Source organism: Tursiops truncatus, chromosome 2 (assembly GCF_011762595.2).
Source record: "Tursiops truncatus isolate mTurTru1 chromosome 2, mTurTru1.mat.Y, whole genome shotgun sequence".
In the NCBI taxonomy this organism is placed as follows: Eukaryota; Metazoa; Chordata; class Mammalia; order Artiodactyla; family Delphinidae; genus Tursiops; species Tursiops truncatus.
This window is the reverse complement of record NC_047035.1, coordinates 104,220,808-104,241,778: the sequence shown is the minus strand read 5'-3', so window position 1 is coordinate 104,241,778 and position 20,971 is coordinate 104,220,808. Positions and strand designations below refer to the sequence as shown.

General features: G+C 36.3%; 1 protein-coding gene across 3 annotated transcripts in view; it reads left to right on the top strand.

Annotated features, from left to right (window-relative positions):
• Nucleotides 1-20,971, top strand: part of VPS13C (vacuolar protein sorting 13 homolog C) — a 174,702-nt gene that overhangs the window by 105,869 nt on the left and 47,862 nt on the right. For all 3 annotated transcript variants that reach the window (XR_004525195.2, XM_019947640.3, XM_073801104.1), the window contains exons 42-52: nucleotides 179-282; nucleotides 657-824; nucleotides 2,038-2,342; nucleotides 3,310-3,457; nucleotides 5,835-5,985; nucleotides 8,243-8,355; nucleotides 12,718-12,887; nucleotides 14,238-14,485; nucleotides 15,860-16,089; nucleotides 17,589-17,681; nucleotides 20,262-20,627. Coding sequence is in view for 2 of the 3 variants with exons in the window: in XM_019947640.3 (XP_019803199.2) it covers nucleotides 179-282; nucleotides 657-824; nucleotides 2,038-2,342; nucleotides 3,310-3,457; nucleotides 5,835-5,985; nucleotides 8,243-8,355; nucleotides 12,718-12,887; nucleotides 14,238-14,485; nucleotides 15,860-16,089; nucleotides 17,589-17,681; nucleotides 20,262-20,627 (2,096 nt within the window). In the remaining variant the exon portion in view is untranslated. The remainder of the gene's footprint in view (nucleotides 1-178; nucleotides 283-656; nucleotides 825-2,037; nucleotides 2,343-3,309; nucleotides 3,458-5,834; nucleotides 5,986-8,242; nucleotides 8,356-12,717; nucleotides 12,888-14,237; nucleotides 14,486-15,859; nucleotides 16,090-17,588; nucleotides 17,682-20,261; nucleotides 20,628-20,971) is intronic.

Sequence of the window (20,971 nt, the reverse complement as noted above, 5' to 3'; positions counted from 1 at the left end):
CATTCCCACATGCCACTTGGTGTGGCCCAAAAAAAAAAAAAAGAAAGAAGTTGTTACCTTTAATATGTCTAATAGTGAGTAATTTTTATCTATTCTCTATCTTGGTAGTATATTATTGAATTAAAAACCACTAAATTAGTTCACTTGGATTAGGTGAAAAGTGTTGTGTTTCCCACAGGAATGGATGCCTCTATTTCTGTGAGGCCAAAGCAGACCGACATGTTTGCCAGACTTAAGGATATCATAGTTATGAATGTTGATTCGACTTCCATTCACAAAAAGGTAATTAAAAGATACGTTTCTATATTGAAATTTATTTTTTGGGGGCGGGCTTGAGTTGCCTTTAATCATTTGTTCAGGCATTTTGTTAGGGAGTAAGCATGAATATGGTCATCATCTGCTTTCACAGTGTGTATAGACTAGGTGATTTGTAAGTTATTTCTAACCAATTAAGTGATGATATCTCCATTGATAAAACTTTTTTTATAGATATAGGAAAAAGTTATTGTCAAGTTAAATGTTTTTAACTAATTTGTTGAAGGTTGAATTTAAGTGACGCTTCTTTATATATCAAGGGTTCTGTAATAAGGAAACTTATTTATAATACAGTGATACAGCTCTTTTGATATAATAACCAGTTAATTTAATACTTTTAGGCTGTCTCTATTTTGGGAGATGAAGTCTTTAGGTTCCAAATGACTCTTTATCCAGACGCCACAGAAGGAAAGGCCTATGCTGATATGTCTAAAGTAGATGGCAAGCTTACTCTCAAAGTGGGTTGTATTCAAATTGTTTATGTTCATAAATTCTTCATGTCTCTTCTGGTAAGTTTATTTTTTAAATATATTTATTTCTTATTGACACCTAAGTATCTTTGCCTATACATCTGAACCTAGGTAGTCAAAATCTTTACTAATGGGGCTGTGTGATAAAGTCCCAATTGCTGAATAGAATATTACAATTAAGGAAATCCTTTACATCATGGATAACTAAATGAATTTTATTATCATTGTTTTGAACCTTTGAATGATCATTCTTTAACATTTCCATAGTTATATATTTTGAAAGTACTTTCTGATGTTTTAATTAGGCTTTTCAGTGTTATTTGTTTTATGAGAGACCCTTAAAAGGTACTTAGCGAAAAGAATCTTTTAAGGAGGTCATCAGGCATTTGAAGGACTAATACTGGAGCTTACAGCTTTTGATTATAATTATGATCAAGGCCATAAAATTCTTTTAATTATTTATTTCCATGTAAGTGTCATGGGCTGAAGAGTTTAATTTGCCTATGCCTCTTAGCAGGGCTGTTAATCAAAGCTTTTAAGTTATGGATTTCTACCTAAACCATCATGTTTTATTTTTCTGGAAAGTAATTTATTTGGAGGGGTGTTAGTTTAATAAACTAAATAAACCATTTACATTATTAATGGAAGAATATTGCTTCCAGTTCTTTTCTCCATTGGGAAAAATCTTTCTGCTTTGAGTTGAAATTGAGGTGAAAGATCTCACTCTAAATAAAGAATTTTTGACTCTTATTAATGATTGCAAGATTGTAAACACTTCAGCACCTTTGCTCATGTTAGAGTACACTTAAGAAAATAACCTTTAGAAATAAGCGGGCAAAACCTTAGTTTCTAAAACTAAGGACTAAAACTAATAGACTTTATTCCTATGACCTAGAGGTACAGAATTAAAGCAACTTTGGGAGATGTAAAGAGTTCTCCTTCGTCTTTTTATTTAAATTTGAATTAAGATGACAACATTCATGAGTAAAAGGGATATTTTAAAAAGTATTGTTACCAAAATTTGTCAAAAAACAAATAATTCTGAAATACATAAAGTGAAAGTTAAAGGATTCTTTCTTCCACTTGTTAATTATCACAGGGTGTATCTTTCTAGACTTTACTCCATGTACACAGTCATAAATAACGTTTCTTTTATATCACCTCTTTTATTCAGTTTTTCTTTTTTAAAGTTTTTCCTTTTAAAAATAAATCCTGTTTTGGGGGAACTCTAAATATCAGTATTTTCCAACAGAACTTCCTCAACAATTTTCAAACTGCCAAAGAAGCTTTGAGCACAGCTACAGTCCAGGCTGCAGAAAGAGCTGCTTCCAGCATGAAAGACTTGGCTGAAAAGAGCTTCCGCCTTTTGATGGATATCAATTTGAAAGCACCAGTTATTATCATTCCTCAGTCTTCAGTATCGCCTAATGCTGTTATAGCAGATCTGGGTTTAATCAAAGTTGAAAACCAATTTAGTGTAGTTTCTGTGGAACAGTATTCTCTTCCCCCAGTCATTGATAAAATGAACATCCAACTCACTCAGCTGAAGCTGTCCAGGTATAAATATATAATCCAATGGCAAATTACTTACTAGAAATAGAATTTTCATAAAATCTTTGCCAGGGGTAAAACACTCTAGTGAGTGTTGGTTCTTATTCCTTATTTCTTCTAATTATGAAACCTTGACTGTTGGTTTTTGGTTAGTGGTTTATAATGGTGGATCTCATAGAATCTACATTTTGTCTTACTAAATTTATAACGTGTTTTTTTTCACTTTATAAAAATTTCCTATTATAAAATTATAGTTTACTCAATAATACTTAATTTAGATTTATTTTTATTTATTTTCTCTGCACGTACCTATTTTCATTTCTGTACAGAGACAAAGACTTCTTAAAATTTAATAAAATTTAAGATTTATTTCTCATTTCCAAACCTTGTCACATTTAGGAATTCTCAGTAAGATATCTAATGGATTATCAAATCCAAATGGGAAAGTGTTCGCTCTGTTGAATGACAAGAGTAACTTATTTGGTGGTTCAAATGTTTGTTGGTAGGCAGGCTAGATATGACTGTTATAATATGCTTGTTTAACTTCTAGGTTTGGTGAGTTTTTCCCTTTGAGTTTGGAGAAGTATTAATAACATAAACCTAAGGGCTAAGTAGAGTATCACTTTCTTTGTCCTCCAATTTTAGGAGGATGTAACATTTGTTTGTATGACGTTGGACTAGTTGCTATTAAATATCCTTGTGAAAGATAGTAAATAGTGCAATAGTCATACTTCATGAAATTTGTCTCTTTGAAATCAGCATTACATAGGGTTTGTTTTACATAGCTCTGCATATAAACTTGAATTATTCTGATGCAGATTGATTTGTGAAAAGAAACATGTTCTAAAAGAACTCTGATAGCAGCCTTTAGTGTTTAGAAAAATGCTCCGTGGAAACTGTTACACAGTATGATAGTCTTCATTTTAAAATGTAGATTTTAGAAATGTAAAATAAATTCTTATTTATCTTTCAGAACAATTTTGCAGGCTGGCTTCCCACAGCATGACATTGAAATTTTAAAACCAGTCAACATGCTTTTATCCATACAGCGAAATTTAGCAGCATCATGGTATGTGAAAATTCCAGGGATGGAGATAAAAGGAAAACTAAAACCTATGCAGGTAAGTATATGTATAAAATACATGAAAATTGCTAGATAGGCTTTTATCATTGATCACAGTGTAGTTCAAGTGGACATCAGAAGTGATAATACATTTAAAGGGAATGCTTTGTTAACTGGAAATGAAGTTATCCTAGTTTCCCACACTTTTCTTTATTTCACATTAATTGGATGTTTGGTAAAACCAAGCAAGAAGTCTGAGGTTAAAAGCTATGGAGTCTACAGAAAATATTACTAATATTATTAGTAATTTTAGAAAATTCTATTAAAGTTTTAAGGCAGTTAAATTATAAGACACGGTGAAGTGATATTTAGATACCACATTCAAAGCACCTTAGTAGTATTTTTAATGTATAGAAGCACTCTTTTATAGAAAAGTGGACATTTTCAATAGGTGAATATGTTTATTTGGTAAGCATATAAACAGCAATACTTTTTTTAACATCTTTATTGGAGTATAATTGCTTTACAATGCTGTGTTAGTTTCTGCTTTATAACAAAGTAAATCAGCTATACATATACATACATCCCCCTATCTCCTCCCTCTTGTGTCTCCCTCCCACCTTCCCTATCCCCCCCCCCCCAAGGTGGTCACAAAGCACCAAGGAAACAGCAATATTTTTAATACTGTAGTTAGAAGGTCATATGTAGGCTCACAGGAAGAGATGATACTGGTCGAAGATGGTCATGGAAGTGTAGGAATCTTACGGTTCTAGTGCGCCTGTGGGTGAAACTGTTGAAGCCAGACAGTAGGGGATAGGGAAGGGGAGGGAGTGGCTAAACAGAATGTGTGAAAGACAAATAAAAATTTAGTAGTTTAGTGGTTTTTGCTGTCTGTGATTATTTCAGAGTTAGTTCTAAGCTTAAACAAGAAGGGTCAAAGGAGCAGAGTCCTACTAGGGAAGATGTTAAAATTGAAGTTTGTTGTAGGAATGAAAGATCCCTATCTGTAGTATGAGTAGATATGATATATGAAGAAGAACATCTGTTCAGGGTATTGATAGAGACTTTTCTATTCTGGAATATGAGACTGTTCTCTTAAATTCTCCCTTGCTAAGATTAGCTCTCAGAGCTAATATTTGATCCTTTTCAAATATTAGGAGGTGGTGAAGTTAGCTGTTCTTCAGGCAGCTGTGATATCTTGGTTGGTGTCACAGGTGGGAATGAATATACAAAGAAGTCCTAGGGAGTTAAAGTGACATCTGTTATCTAAGGACTAGGGTTTGGAGCAAATAAGAAATCCCTGGTCATTGTCTCTTGCTAAAATATCTCCCCAGTTTCATTTAGGCTGGGAATCAGGCAATTTCCTTGGTGATAGGGACCTAATTTGGGGGACATAGGGTACTCTGATGTTCAGAAGAAAAGGTGCTATGAATGTGTCTGTGTGAATTTGTGTTTAGGTACTTGAAAAAGGCCTTTTGGACCACTCTATGTGTAGGGGAAGTGTACAAGAGATGGAAGGATTAAAAGGTTTAATGGATCTTAGCAGCCAGTAGCATCTTTGTTTGTTCTAGCAGCTTCATGTTGTTATGCAGCCACCCATGAGGTAGATGATATTATTCCTATTTTAAAGATTAAGAAACTTGAGTTAGGGACTTCCCTGGTGGCACAGTGGTTAAGAGTCTGCCTGCCAATACAGGGGACACGGGTTCAAGCCCTGGTCCGGGAAGATCCCACATGCCGTGGAGCAACTAAGCCCGTGTGCCACAACTACTGAGCCTGCACTCTAGAGCCTGTGAGCTGCAACCACTGAAGCCTGTGCGCCTGGAGCTGGTGCTCTGCAACAAGAGAAGCCACCGCAATGAGAAGCCCACGCACCGCGATGAAGAGTAGCCTCCGCTCACCCCAACTAGGGAAGGCCCGTGCGCAGCAAAGAAGACCCAATGCAGCCAAAAATAAATAAATCTAAAAAAAAAAGCTGCATTGCAGGAGAGCATCTTTTTTCTTCTTGGTAGAGACTGGAAACTGAACAGCATTCTTCCGGTATTGAGTTTGGAGGAGAGTAAATAATGTGGAGGAAAAATCCAGTAGTGGATGTAAAGAGAGAGAAGCAGAATGGAGATGAGGAACTAGGGAGAGGAGAGAGGGACACAGGTCCAGGAACAGGACAAGATAGATAGTAGCAGTTAAGGCAGGAAGAAGGGGCTTGGATATGAGTGGAGGCAGATGCGTGTTTACACACAGGAGTAATGTCTAATACTGTACAAGATGAAATACTTTTATCCTGGTATTCACGGTCACAACTTGCTTTTTTTTTTTTTTTTTTTTTAGTTAGATGTACAATTAGTTAATTTGAGGGACCATAAATTAAGACATAGATACTATATTTTGCATTTTTTATTACTTTGTATTAACAACAGCCTGTTGTTGCTTTCTAGGTTGCTCTCAGTAAAGATGACTTAACAGTTTTAATGAAAATTTTGGTAGAGAATCTTGGAGAAGCTTCTTCACAGCCAAGCCCTACACAGTCTACCCAGGAGGCTATAAGAGTAAGAAAAGACGTTTCCAGTAGACCTGACCACCTCAAAGGTATAAATTGATGGAGATTTTTGCTTTGATTATAGAGAAAAATCAGTATTAATGCCATATTTAGTGTTGTTTTTAGTTGTCCAGCATAATGTGGTGTGAATGATCCAGCATTGTATTATTTACTGTGGAAAATCAGCTGGGGCTGCCTTGAAGCTCCCAGGGGAAGGAGATAGGCTCATTGCTCTAAATGGAGGGCCCACCTCTTATCGCCTGCATGGTGCATATTTGCCCTGTATTTGTGAAAGGTGAATTTGTCCAATTCAAGGGACACTGAAGGGGTGTACTTTGAGAAAAAGCAAAGTAGGCATGTAGCATAGTAAGGTCCCAAACTAATTGAGAGAAAAGGACCTTGGTGTCATACTCAGATGACTGGTCCATAAAAAAGGAAGGTATTCTTGTTTAGTAACAGCATTACTTATCTGGCTTCACTGGGGAGTGTGATAGTCAGATACATAAGGGAGTTTCCCAGATTATTAAAATTGAATCTTTCAAAAGCTCTGAACCTTTCAAATTCAGCCATTTTTAAAAGATAATTTTTCTAAAATATAAGGTTTCCTTTTGCTTTCTTGAACAATTACATAGAATAATTTTATAATTGCACTCTTTTCATCATTTAAAATCGTTATGTGAATATCATATGTTTTATTTTAGACTGTGAATAGGTTAATATTTCCATGGCTAAAAAGAGATGAAGTGTTCCTTTTCCATATAATAAATGGCCCCAGACTGCTGTGCTTTTATAATGCTCAGGTCATCAGCTGTTACTTATGACAACAGTCGGTAAAACCGCCAGTTAATAACACTGTACCAGCACTGCTTCACCTATAGTTAGGTCTGGTGTGTTTTGAAATCACAAAACAAATGACTAGAGCAGTGTGAAAAATAAGGTTTTTCGTTCAGGATAGTTATGAGTACTACATGAGTTTAGCGAGGTCAGCATCTTCTCCCAGGTTACGTTCATGCCACTGTATAGACAAATGCTAGATAAGTAGGCTGTAGCTCCCGTTAGACAGGAACTATGTACACATGAATAAACTGTAGCAGGCAAGCTTTATGTGATTAAGGATCTCGTTATGTTCAGCTGTGGTCAATTCGTGTCTCTGGTTCAGGCTATACAGTTAATGTGGTACTTGGGAAAACTTGTGAGTTCAGATGGAAAAGCTACAAAGATGATGAAGATTGGAATTAAATTATTTTCAGGAAAGGTAAAGGAAAAAACCCTAGAGCTTTCCAACTTGGAGAAGCCTTTATCTGGTTAAAGTTTTGCGGTGTTTGCTCTTCCAGTAACTTGTACAGTAAGAATAGACTTTCCTATAAGTGACCAAAAGAATAGAATCAATCTCCAAAAGAGATTGCAGAATCACTTTGTAAGAGTGATTGAAAGCAATATGTATTGTTCTTTGTCTAAAAAGTTTCTGCCTAAAGATGAGGGGAGAGACTGAATTATTTGTCGAAGTCTCTTTCACCTCAGAATTCTGAAGGCTCTCTGTCCCAAATTATATTTGAGCTCTCCTCGACTCTGCTTTTGAATTACATTCTGTTCTTCTTGTAAAGGTAATGGATTGGGTGATATAGGTAATTAAAGATAGTGAGAGTGAACTACACTAGCAGAAGATCTTTTACTGACTGGCTGTCTGTTGTAGGACAAAGTATTTTACTTTTCTCTACCTCCAATTTCATAATCTCTTGAGAATGGCTTGTAACCAGTTATGTGAAATGCTTTGATAATTATAAACTATAATGAAGTAGTCTTGCTCTGGATGGGCTTTTTAAAAAAAGTTGTCTCGATACTCTTTGCAAGGCCCTCTCTCTTTATTTTAATTTTTTAATTTATATATATATTTTTTGCGGTACGCGGGCCTCTCACTGCTGTGGCCTCTCCCGTTGCGGAGCACAGGCTCCGGACGCGCAGGCTCAGCGGCCATGGCTCACGGGCCCAGCCGCTCCACGGCATGTGGGATCTTCCCGGACCAGGGCACGAACCCGTGTCCCCTGCATCGGCAGGCAGACTCTCAACCACTGCACCACCAGGGAAGCCCCTCTCTTTTTATTTTTAATGTAGATAGTCTGGCTCTATCACTTTGCCTTGTATTAAATATATATGGAATACATGCCATTTTTGTTAATTGTCTCATAATGATTTAAAGAATCCTTGAAAATATGATATAAATTTAGAATCTTAGCTTTTAAAATATGTATAAAATCATATACATACTTAAAAGCTTTTTAATTTTCATATTTATGTTTGAACCCTCAGAACAAGAAGATGGGACAGACTCAAAGCTTTCTTTGGACCAGAATGTCACTCTCCAGTTTGACTTTCACTTTGAATCTCTTTCTATTATACTTTATAACAGTGATCCCCACCAGGTATGTAGTTAATGTCTGCATCTAGGAATATGTCTTTAGCTCTTGATATTCAATTTTAGAATGTTGTCATTTTTTTCTTTCTTTTTTTTTTTTTGTGGTATGCGGGCCTCTCACTGTTGTGGCCTCTCCCGTTGCGAAGCACAGGCTCTGGACGCACAGGCTCAGTGGCCGTGGCTCACGGTCCCAGCCGCTTCGCGGCACGTGGGATCTTCCCAGACCGGGGCACGAACCCGCGTCCCCTGCATCGGCAGGCGGACTCTCAACCACTGCGCCACCAGGGAAGCCCACATTTTTTTATGTGACTTTTCTTCTCAAAATTTATGTCTATTAAATTCTATTTGGCTTAGAGAATATGTATTTGATCTTGCTTTCTGCTTTCATTTTGTAGTGTTTTTATTTTTTTAAATATTTATTTTATTTGTTTATTTTTATTTTTGGCTGTGTCGGGTCTTCGTTGTGGCATGCAGGATCTTTTTGTTGCAGCACACGGGCTCTTGCAGCGCGTAGGCTTCTCTCTAGTTGTGGTATGGGGGTTTTCTCTTCTCTAGTTGTGGCACACAGGCTCCAGGGAACGTGGGCTCTGTAGTTGTGGCACACGGGGTCCAGAGCGCATGGGCTCTGTAGTTTGCGGCATGCGGGCTCGCTCTTTTTTTTTTTTTTTGCGGTACACGGGCCTCTCACTGTTGTGGCCTCTCCCATTGTGGAGCACAGGCTCCGGACGTGCAGGCTCAGCGGCCATGGCTCACGGGCCCAGCCGCTCCGCAGCATGTGGCATCTTCCCAGACCGGGGCACAAACCCATATCCCCTGCATCGGCAGGCGGACTCTCAACCACTGCGCCACCAGGGAAGCCCTGCATGCGGGCTCTTTCGTTGAGGCGTGTGGGCTCAGTAGTTGAGGCGCGTGGGCTTAGGTGCCCCGTGGCATGTGGGATCTTAGTTCCCCGACCAGGGATCGAACCTGCCTCCCCTGCATTGGAAGGCAGATTCTTTACCACTGGACCACCAGGGAAGTCCCAGTGTTTTTAATCTTACTAGGCCAAGGAAAAGTTCTTACTTTTTTCCAAGTAATATCAGCACTAAAACACAACCTATCTCTAGGAGAAGAATTTTATATATGAGTAATTAATTATATGTACAGTTTTATTACATAGCTAGATATATATGCATATTTAACTAAGGAAAATAATTTAGTAGTGGCTTTGGAACCTTAGAGGATTATTTTTAAATTCGTGATTATCCATGATATATAAGCATTAATTATATTTCTCTTGAATAAATTTTATATGTAGTAGATACATATTAAGGATACTGATGAGTGAATTGAGGAACCAGGGTCTAGTGCCATTATGATTTGAACCACATAATGTGTAATTGATATTTTAGAAAGCTGTTTTTTTATTATATAGGTAGTATCTTCTAATAAATGTTTTTGATTATATCAATTAATATCTCATAATACTCATACATATGGTACCCATAATATGCACTGATTGTAAGTATTATATCTGTTGTTTATGTCCATTTATATGTTTTCTTATGTTTCATATTTTCTAAACGTTATACAATATTCATACATTGTTATTGTTGGGCCTTGGGCTAGTGTCTGTCATTTGTGCAATGGACTGCCTTAATTTCATTTTTTTTTCCAAATTTTATTGAAGTATAGATGATTTACAGTATTGTGTTAATTTCTGCTGTGTATCAAAGTGATTCAGTTATACATATATACATTCTTTTTTATATTCTTTTCCATTATAGTATATCACAGGATATTGAATATAGTTCCTTGTGCTATACAGTAGGACCTTGTTGTTTATCCATCCTGTATATAATAGTTTGCATCTGCTAATCCCAAACTCCCAATCCTTCCCTCCCCCTTGACAACCAGAAGTGTGTTCTCTTTATCTATGAGTCTGTTTGTGTTTCATAGATATGTTCATTTGTGTCATACTTTAGATTCCACATATAAGTGATATCTTATGGTATTTGTCTTTCTCTTCCTGACTTACTTTGCTGGATATGGTAATCTGCAGGTCTATCCATGTTGCTGCAAATGGCATTATTTCCTTCTTTTTATGGCTGAGGAGTATTCCATTGTATACATGTACTACATCTTCTTTATCCATTCATCTGTTGATGGACATTGAGGTTGTTTCCTTGTCTTGGCTATTGTGAATAGTGCTGCTGTGAACATAGGGGTGCATGTATCTTTTCGAATTACATTTTTGTCTGAATATATGCCCAGGAGTGGGATTGCTGGATCATATGGCAACTCTATTTTTAGTTTTTTGAGGAACATCTATACTGTTTTCCATAGTGGCTGCGCCAATTTCTATTCCCACTAACAGTGTAGGAGGGTTCCCTTTTCTCCACACCCCCTCCAGCATTTGTTATTTGTAGACATTTTAACGTTGGCCATTCTGACTGGTGTGAGTTGACTGCCTTAATTTCTAATGTTTAATGTTAAGAAAAAGATCAGAAAATGACGTAATGGAAAATGAACAGTTAAATGGATTCTTCATTTCAGTTAAGGTACTATCGTTCTACTGGTTTCTCAGCCTTAGAATCTTTGTGTCTTCTTTTACTTCCTTCTTTGTAGACCTTCTTTATTCATTTAGATAGAGTACTGTCATTTTTTTCTTTGAGTGAACATTTGTTCTTTCCTGGCAGTTTTCACTGCTGCTTTATTTGAAACTTCTTAGCTTCCACAGTACTGCAGTGGCTTCCTTGTTTGTTGCTCCTTTTCCTTTCATGCATCCTAGACATTGACACAAGTCAGTTTCCTCAATTAATCTTATGTAGCCGTTTACAACTTCCCATTCTACTTAGAAAGCATTCAGTGTTATGTTATGTGAATTTTAACTTATTAGAAAAATTCATTGGCTCCAAATTGTCTACATCAGTAACCATATCACAAACACTATTATATTGTGATCAGTAGACGTGTCACTGGTCATTTCTATTAATAGTTACAGATCACAAGTTTGTGAACTATTTACATTTTTATAAATTAAAGGCATTCCAAGTTTTCCAATAATAATTTCATTCTGACCCACTTACATGCATTGTACTCTTTTGAGTGAGAGAAGATAGGGAGTTATAACCAGTGTGCCAAGAATTGTGCATCACCGGTACCCTTTTATCAATGCCATGGTCTGTAGTGAGCAATTATGACTGAACTGATCATCTTCCCCGAATTTTTGGTTTTTTTTTTTGGTTGGTTATAAAGATTGAGGTCCTTTTTCCTTAAAGTTTAAATATTTGGCTTAGGATCTGGGACCACGATTAGACCTCCACATTTCTTTCCAGACATCATTCCCTACCTTTCTTTTATTGGAATATTTAAGCCTAAGATGCCAGTGTGTACCTTGTGCCCTCAGAGCATCTTGAATTGTTTGCTCATGTTTTTTTCCCATCTAGAATGTCTTCTACCCCTCATAGCCTATCTCATTCCACTCAGTCTCTCAAGCTCAGTTAGTTCTCAACCTTCTTCATGAATTTTTCCCAGCCCACAATGATCTCTTTGACCCTATGAGCTTTTGCTGTTTATATTCTTTACCTAATCACTTAATATCCTTTGTGGAATATGGGAAGATATAAGTATGAATAAATAAGTGACGATATATAATTTTTTAATTATTTACAACTTACAGCATCTCCTTGGGATGTTCCTCGTAATGTATTTCTATTGTATTTTTTCAATTAGAGTATAAGCTCACTGAGATCACCTACCATGCCTTATCCTTTCTCATAAAGCCTTTAGTTCCTCTCACAGAGTGTTTTACAGAAGAGCTCATTAAATATTGGGTTGGCCAAAAAGTTCATTTGGTTTTAAGTAAAAATAAAAGACCTTTTTCATTTTCACCAAGAAGTTTATTGAACAATGTATTCATTAACCAAACGAACATTTTGGCCAACCCAATATTTGTAAGTTAGCATAATTGATTGACAGTTTCCTGGGTTTTTTTTAATTTGCATTGAATTGTAAATTAGAAATTTTTATGTATTAACCCTTGTTGAAGATCAGCACACACACTTATATATTTATTTGTATATGCACATACAGTCACAAACATGCATATTATTCTTTGTTCCAGTTTTAACACCCATACTTTAAAAATTTGTGGTATGGATTTGCTTTTTTTTTTTCTTACATCTTTATTGGAGTATAATTGCTTTACAATGGTGTGTTAGTTTCTGCTTTATAACAAAGTGAATCAGTTATACATATACATATGTTCCCATATCTCTTCCCTCTTGCGTTGGATTTGCTTTTAACCTCTGAGTTAAGAAATATGTTTAAAAGTAATTACATAACACCTGAAGATAATTGATTCTTTTGCTTGAAAAATATACCACAGGAATCCAAACTTTCATTTCATAATGACAGTTTCCGGCTTGGTGAACTCAGACTACATCTTATGGCCTCTTCAGGGAAGATGTTTAAGGATGGCTCAATGAATGTCAATATTAAACTTAAGACATGCACCCTTGATGATCTCAGAGAAGGAATTGAGAGAGCAACATCAAGGTTTGTCATCTCTGAATTTGCCGCACATTATATAAGGTTGACATTGCACTTGGCATTGCTACCAGGCATTGATTGCTCAGCTTAGGATTGTCAGAAGGGGTCTTTTGATCATCTTTTTTAGGATTCTGTTCCTTGGGATTATCAAAAGACGTCTTTGGTCATATTTCAGTTTGAAGTGCATCAAGAAGTAGTGCTAATTTCAGGCTCAGTTGCTTTAAAGTTTGAATGAAAGGAAGTTTAATAATAGAGTATTGTCTTAAATGTGGGAACTAAGAAACTGTAAGAATTTTAATAGTTAAATCCACATGGGGTGGTTGATTGGTGATATATTTTTCTAAATTGTTTACAGTAGGCAGAATCTTTTTTTCAAAAAAGCCTTAAAGTTATGGATCTTTCTTTTGTTTTATTTTGTCTATATATTTTAAAACAGTTTTGTGAAATTTCTTTAAAAGTTATAGTAGATCAACTATACTTAAAAAAAGACCCTACAGGGTTAAAAAAAAAAATCCCTAATTTTCACATTATCAACTCATTTTTGAAAGATTAATTTATATCACCCTACTATAAAGTGAGAAACATGCAACTTTAATAGCCTAATTATATTTTTATTCCTTTCCCAAATAATGAGATGCATAATATTTTTGTCCTTGTTTTTTGGAGAAAAACTATTCTGCTACTTGAAGTTGGACCCGTTGAATATGTATTGAATACTTCTGAGCCCTTTGTTTTTCTAAGAGATGAATAAATGAGGAAAGAGTGCTATCATGCAACCAGCTTTTCTGATTTGCAAATTTCATGTCTTGGGGTAGCAATCTAGGCAAGGGTGATAAAGGCCATCCTTCTGTTTCATAGCCTGCTCTTTGCAGTGCACATGAGGATGTGTGGGAATTATTATATCATTGCAGACGCTTGATGAACACTGCCTGATTTGAATTACATTGAATAATTTGGGAGTCAGTTGTATAGGATGATCTTTGGAGACAAATTCTTTCAGGGAGGTTTTATTTTGTAAAATAATATAAAGAGGTTGTCTTCTAAATTTTGTGGGACCACATTAATGTGTTTTGTTAATTGCCAAACTTCCTTTCAGCAGTCATTGTTTTTCTAGTATTGCATTATAATTATAAAATATTCTATAATTACTTATTATCATGAACCTTGCTGTGGAGATTAGGAGACCGTGTCTTGGTTGCTGATTAGCTAATTAGACTCGAGTTAACACTGATCTGTTTTCTATTCACAGATTGGAAACTGAAAGGTGAAAGAAAAATTATTAAAATGTATAGGAAATTTTTAATCTGTTTAATTCTTTTAGCAGAAATAAAATAATGAATGTATATATTTTTTCAGAATGATTGATAAGAAGAATGGCCAAGATAACAACAGTTCTATGATTGACATAAGTTACACACAAGACAAGAATGGAAGTCATATTGATGCTGTTCTTGACAAGCTGTATGTTTGTGCCAGTGTGGAATTTCTGATGACCGTGGCAGATTTCTTTATCAAAGCTGTACCTCAGAGTCCAGAAAATATGGCTAAAGAATCACAGATTCCACTGCGACAGACTGCCTTAGCAAAAATCAAGATGGAGAAAGGTTAGCAGAATTTATCTGTCACCTTGTATATTTTACCAAAATTACAAACTGGAAAAAAGAGAACTGGAGAACTTAAGAATGTAAAATTACTCTTTCAAATTTAAATGTATTCAGCAGAAAAACCTTAGTAAGCATAGATTTTTTTTTTTTTTTTTTTTTTTTTTTTTTTTTTTTTGCGGTATGTGGGCCTCTCACTGTTGTGGCCTCTCCCGTTGGCGGACGTGCAGGCTCAGCGGCCATGGCTCACGGGCCCAGCCGCTCCGCGGCATGTGGGATCTTCCCAGACCGGGGCATGAACCCGTGTCCCCTGCATCGGCAGGCGGACTCTCAACCACTGCGCCACCAGGGAAGCCCAAGCATAGATTTTTTTAAGAGAGAGGTGGAGTAAAAATATGTATCGGATCAGGCACCAGGAAACCTCTGCTCTGGTTCCAACTCTGCCATTAACATTTCTTTACCCATCCAGAAGTACAGCCTGTTTTATAAAAAGGGAATCTTTTATTCAAAGAAAATATTTGGAAGAATTAAATCATATTGAAGAGCAATTAAACAGCTGAAAGCAGAGGGTGGGAGTATTGGAGGACCCAACATGACACCCCTGGACATCACCTTAGATTCCTTAAAGTTAGCAGAGGGTTTGCGCAGGTCTGGTCTCCGTGTATGCTGGTGCCACTCCCTGACCCATAAACCATTTATTCTAGCATTGCCAAGTAGATCAGTGATTTTCTCTGTTAAATTGTGATTGTCTAAGGTCAGGCATTTTTCTCTCTAATGTGCAACTCAGGAAGATTGAAAAACTGCCGTTTACTGGCAAGGTCAGAATTTTATTTTTCCATTTACCTTTCTTAAACAGTAATCATGTGATATCTCTGTATTCATATATGCATGTAATGTATTTATATTATAGATTGTATGACACTAACTGTAGACTTAAGGGTGAAATCAAGGCAGACAAGTAATAATGGCCTGTGTACTTATCAGGGTCTCCTGTCCTCTTCCTGATACTCCCCTCGCCTGTTTTCCCTTCCTTGCTCCTGCAGCATAACATAGGACACTCAGACGTATACACACATGCATCACATATATGTGTTAATTCTGACAAAAAGAACTTCAAAACAAGATGATTTTTGCTAGGTCAAAGTGAGAATGATCTTCTTAACAACAGGGATCAAGATTGCATTATCCCACATAATCAGCATTTGTTAATAATCATTTATCGTTTGTCTTTACCGATCAGTTATTAATATTGTTACTTTCACCATATCTATAATAGCAGGATATTACAAGCAACTTAGCAACTTACAGATAACATGTACCCAAGTGACAAGATTTACTTTACTAGAACTTTTATGGTTCCTATTTTTGTTTCTTCAGATGACTCTGTAAGACCAAATATGACTTTAAACGCCAAGATCACAGATCCAGAAGTGGTGTTTGTTGCCAGCCTGGCAAAGGCTGATGCTCCCGCTCTGACAGCCTCATTCCGGTGTAACCTCTGTCTATCGACATCCAAACTCGAACAGATAATGAAAGCTTCTGTGAGAGATCTTAAAGTGCTTGCTTGCCCTTTTCTCAGAGAAAAGAGAGGAGAAAACATTACCACAGTAAGAATTACCTTATATTCTAAACTTGGATTGAAGGATGGCAGATGTGGTTGATTCATAGAATCCCAGAATGTGAGAGCTCTGTAGGACTTCAGAGAGTATTTACTCCAGCTTGAGATTTTACAAATAAGGATGTTGAATTCCAAAGATGTTAAATGATTTAGCCATGTCTGTAGTGACAGAACTGTAGGCTGTCTCCAGACTCATTTTCATTATACTGTCTTTTGCTGAACAGTGTTTGAATTTTAGTACAAATCAACATTCCTTTTCAGCTGTTGCTTTTGTTCACCACAGTATATCCAATGAGTGAGTGGATGAATGAACCAAAAAAATTCATTAGTCATGTGCCCAAAAGAGATTATGTTTTGCTTTATTACAAATTAACTTCAGTTGTGCTTTCATATTATAGTTGAAAAATATGGTTTTAGTTAATTAAATTTATTACTGTACCAAATGTTTTTTAATGTTAAATTGATAATTTTATGTTAAAGAGCATCATTATATAATGTGACTCATTTGCAGTGTTATTTTAAATTTAAAAAAATTCATGGACAAAGTGACTTGAATAAAGAAGTGCAGTGCTAAGCTTAATCTATACTGTATCATGAAACATTCTTTTTAGCAGGATCATCTTCTATTTTTTTTTTTGGTTGCACCGGGTCTTAGTTGTGGCATGCATGTGGGATCTAGTTCCCTGACCGGGGGCCCCCTGCGTGGGGAGTGCAGAGTCCTATCCACTGCGCCACAGGGGAAGTCCCAGGATCATCTTCTTTTGACATGTCACGGAAAGCTTATATTAATCATTCTATTTAAAGCTCATCCTACTTTTTTAAAAATGAAAGTTATGCATACTAGTTCCCCCATTCAGTTCAGGTGCATTTTATTTGTTTCTTTAATGATATTTAATAACATAGCCTTCATGGTTTTAATAAATCGTCAAGTTTGAAGATTTGAAATCTTTTCTAATAAGGACCTTACAGGAAATTCAAGACTGACCTGTTGTTAATCATCTGGAAGCTGTTCATTTACCTACCTTACTATAGTCTTTTTTTAAAAGGAGTTAACAGAACTATTTGTTTAGAATAACATTTTCAAGTGATTTAGTGACCATAAAAATTATAATGAAATACCATTTCCATTTCCTCATTTACCTCTTTGCAAATGTAAGACCTTACCATAGTCCTTAGCTCATTTTTGTAGATATCTTAAAAGAGTATTTTACATAGGGCATCATGTAAAAGACATTTTAGCAAAAGGAAACATTTTAAACTTCTAATAGTAAATGTGCATTACTACTTAAGAATTTGGCATAAAGGAATTCATCAGAACCGCTTAAAGTCCTTTCCAGTGGCCATAGACTTGTTATAGTTTGGAGGAGCCCTCACAAGAGATTCTCAGCTAATTTAATTTGCCTTTTTGCTTTTAGTTGTAGACTATAGTTAAAGATCTCAAATTAAGTAAGACATGTTCATAAGTAAATTTCATTAATTTGTTTCTAGATCTTACAGCCCTGTTCTCTATTTATGAAAAAATGTACATGGGCTTCAGGAAAAGAAGATATAAATATTGAAGTTGAAGAATTTATAATTAAGGTTAGTGCCTATCATATTATTTGGGTGAAGATCAATCCTTTTTTAAAATTAATTAATTAATTTATTTTTGGCTGCGTTGGGTCTTCGTTGCTGCACACGGGCTTTCTCTAGTTGCAGCGAGTGGGGGCTACTCTTCGTTGCGATGTGCGGGCTTCTCATTGCAGTGGCTTCTCTTGTTGCAGAGCATGGGCTCTAGGCGTGCGGGCTTCAGTAGTTGTGGCACACGGGCTCAGTAGTGGCTCAGGGGCTCTAGAGCACCGGCTCAGCAGTTGTGGCACATGGGCTTAGTTGCTCTGCAGCATGTGGGATCTTCCTGGACCAGGGCTCGAACCCGTGTCCCTTGCATTGGCAGGCGGGTTCTTAATCACTGTGCCACCAGGGAAGTCCCACAATCAATTCTTATTTTTCTTATCTTTTGATGACTCTCACATCTAGAGCATTATGCTAGTCACATATTTAGTAATCAATAAAAACCTCTAATATTAAAATACACTTTTCTTTAATGCAAATGTTTGTTTCTGTTTTCTTTGAAAGAGTGCAGGTGAGTCTTGAGCAACGCGGGGATTAGCAGTGCTTTAACTTTATAGTCAGACCTCGGTATAGGCGGTTCCTCAGAATCTGCATTCCTCCATGTCTGAGGTTCTACATCTGTGGATTCAAACAGCTGTGGCTTGTGTAGTACCATAGTGTTTACTAGTGAAAAAAAATCCACATATAAGTGAACCCCCGCAGTTCAAATCCATGTTGCTCAGGGTGAACTGCACTTTTAAATGATCAGCATAGTTTTTATCTAGTATATTTGTGTGTGTGTTGGAGATTGAGTTTGGGTGGGGAGAGCAGAGATGAAGTGGGAAGAGAAGGAAAGGAAGGATGGAAAAATGAGGTTGCTCTTATTTTATTTGCAATGTTATTTTTAAGCTTTTATTTGAGGTGTAGTTTGGTTGAATTTAATTATGTGATTAAATGTTTTATTTCTCTTATAAAATATTTATAATGACAGATGTATGCCAGAAATAAATTATTAGAATTTTTTTTATCTCTTACATTGGTAGTATTGAAAAAGCAATTGCTCTCCAAAGCACTTTTCTCTCAATATTTTAAATTACTGGTTTGTCTTAGATGGTGTTCTACAGACTTAAAATGCAAAATGGGGAGAAAACTTGGATTTGCATGCATTTTGTCTGCGACACTGGGTTAAGGTGCTGAGGAATTGTTTTTCCATGTCTTTCTTTGTATATCACTCTACTTATTTATTGAGCACACGTTTTTTGAGGCTTTACTGTTTATGAAGAATGTCCTGTACAAGGCACTGAGGGTACCTGGTCCCTACATTCAAAAAACTTAGTGATATATGTGAGAGAAAGAAGTAAATGAGTGATTACTTTCAGCTTTCAGTGCTAGAGGCATGCATGAGGTGCTCTTGGGGGTGCAGGCAGGAGCCTCCAGCTCAGACTAGGATATCGGGGGAAGCTGTCTGGAAGTGGGGCTACTTGAACTGAGCTTTGAACATCTGAGGGCGGTTAGATGGAGAGAGAGGGAAAGGGTTACCTAGACAGAACCAACAATGTGCATAAAGGCAAAGGCTTGAAAAATTCTTTAAGGACTTGGAGGGGTGATCCCATGTGGATGGGGAGAACGGTGTGGTGGAGCCATAGGACTGAGAACAGTAATTATAGGTGACATTAATAAGGCAACGAAGAGAAGGATTCATTTGACAGATACATCACCTTCTTTTGGTGATGTAATCATATCTCCTTAGCATATTAAACAAGTAAGGGTTGTGAGAAGTGAACAGTAGAGGAATCCACTTAATTTCTTTAACCCAGTATTGCTGAAACTTTGGGAAACCATGGGTAGCTTAGCTGATTAGGCATCAGGTCACAAAGAAGTTCGTGTCCTACGCTAAAGAGAGTTTTAATCTTACCCTGAAAGTTATGGGGAATTGTTGAAGATTTTAAACATAGGAATGACATGCTCAGATTTGGGTTTTAGAAAAACCATGTGGTGGGTGGCCCAAGATGGTGCTGACAGGACATGGAAGACATCATCGTTGCTAAGAACTAAGGCACAGTGATTGGAATGAAGAGGTGAGCAAAGATACTCTCCAAAGATAATAGGAGGTGGAATTTTCAGATCTTAGGGTGAAAGGGGGTCCATGGTGATTCTCAAGTTTCCTATGTCGGTAAGACAAATGAAAACCATGTGTGTATATCTTGATGAGGATCACATACTTTGGTTTAGTTAATGCAGCTGGTTGAAAAATGAAAAATTCAGTTACACTTCTACATTTTTCTGTTCGCATGACACTGTTTCACTCTGAATTAACTGATTTAACTGTAGGTTTCGACAATTGACATGCACATTAGTCCCTTAATTCCAGAATAACCTGGGCAGAAATCACTGTTTTGAGGTTAGTTGACTTGGCACATGATTTTGTGTGTTCTCTTTTGTTTTCCTCAGTTATTAATTTAATATATATAAAATTTTAATTAGTTACTTTAAATTTTGTGTGTTATATATTAATTCTTCTCATCTGGGAAATAATTTATTCTAAATCTTCTTCTCCTTTCTTTTTTGAAGATTTCACCCATAATTCTTAATACTGTGATGACAATAATGGCTGCTCTGTCTCCAAAGACAAAAGAAGATGAATCCAAAGATATATCTAAGGAAACGGAACATCTTTGGGGTGTCAAATCTATTAGTGATTTTAACTCTTGGTTTCTTGGTGTTGACATGGCCACAGAAATAACAGAAAATTTCAGAGACATTGAAACTCCACTGATAGAGGAAAATTGTGCTGTTGTTGTCCAGTCAGTTCAAGTTACCTTAGAATGTGGTCTCGGCCATCGAACTGTACCTCTATTATTGGCGGAGTCTAAGTTTTCAGGAAGCATTAAAAATTGGACTTCCCTAATGGCTGCTTCTGCTGACATGACACTAGAGGTATGACCACATGAATTATTACCCACCTTCAGAGGCAGCTTCCTTAAAAGTACAATGGAGGAATTAAACTGAGCTTTTTTGTGTGCATGACCATAGCAAGTATATATATGAATAGATAATACATTCTAACATTTAATTTATTCATGTATAGTATTATTTATTTGGTCATTACTTTTTAAGGGTTCTTTTGCTAAATAATTGGTTTATGGAGCAAAGTAAGAGTAAAATAAAATGCACCCTCTTTATAAATATCCTTTGTGTCCTTAGGTATGTTGTTAAAATGGCTATTGGCATATAACATTACTTAATATTTTTTCCTACTGGTTATAGAAATATGTAGTTAA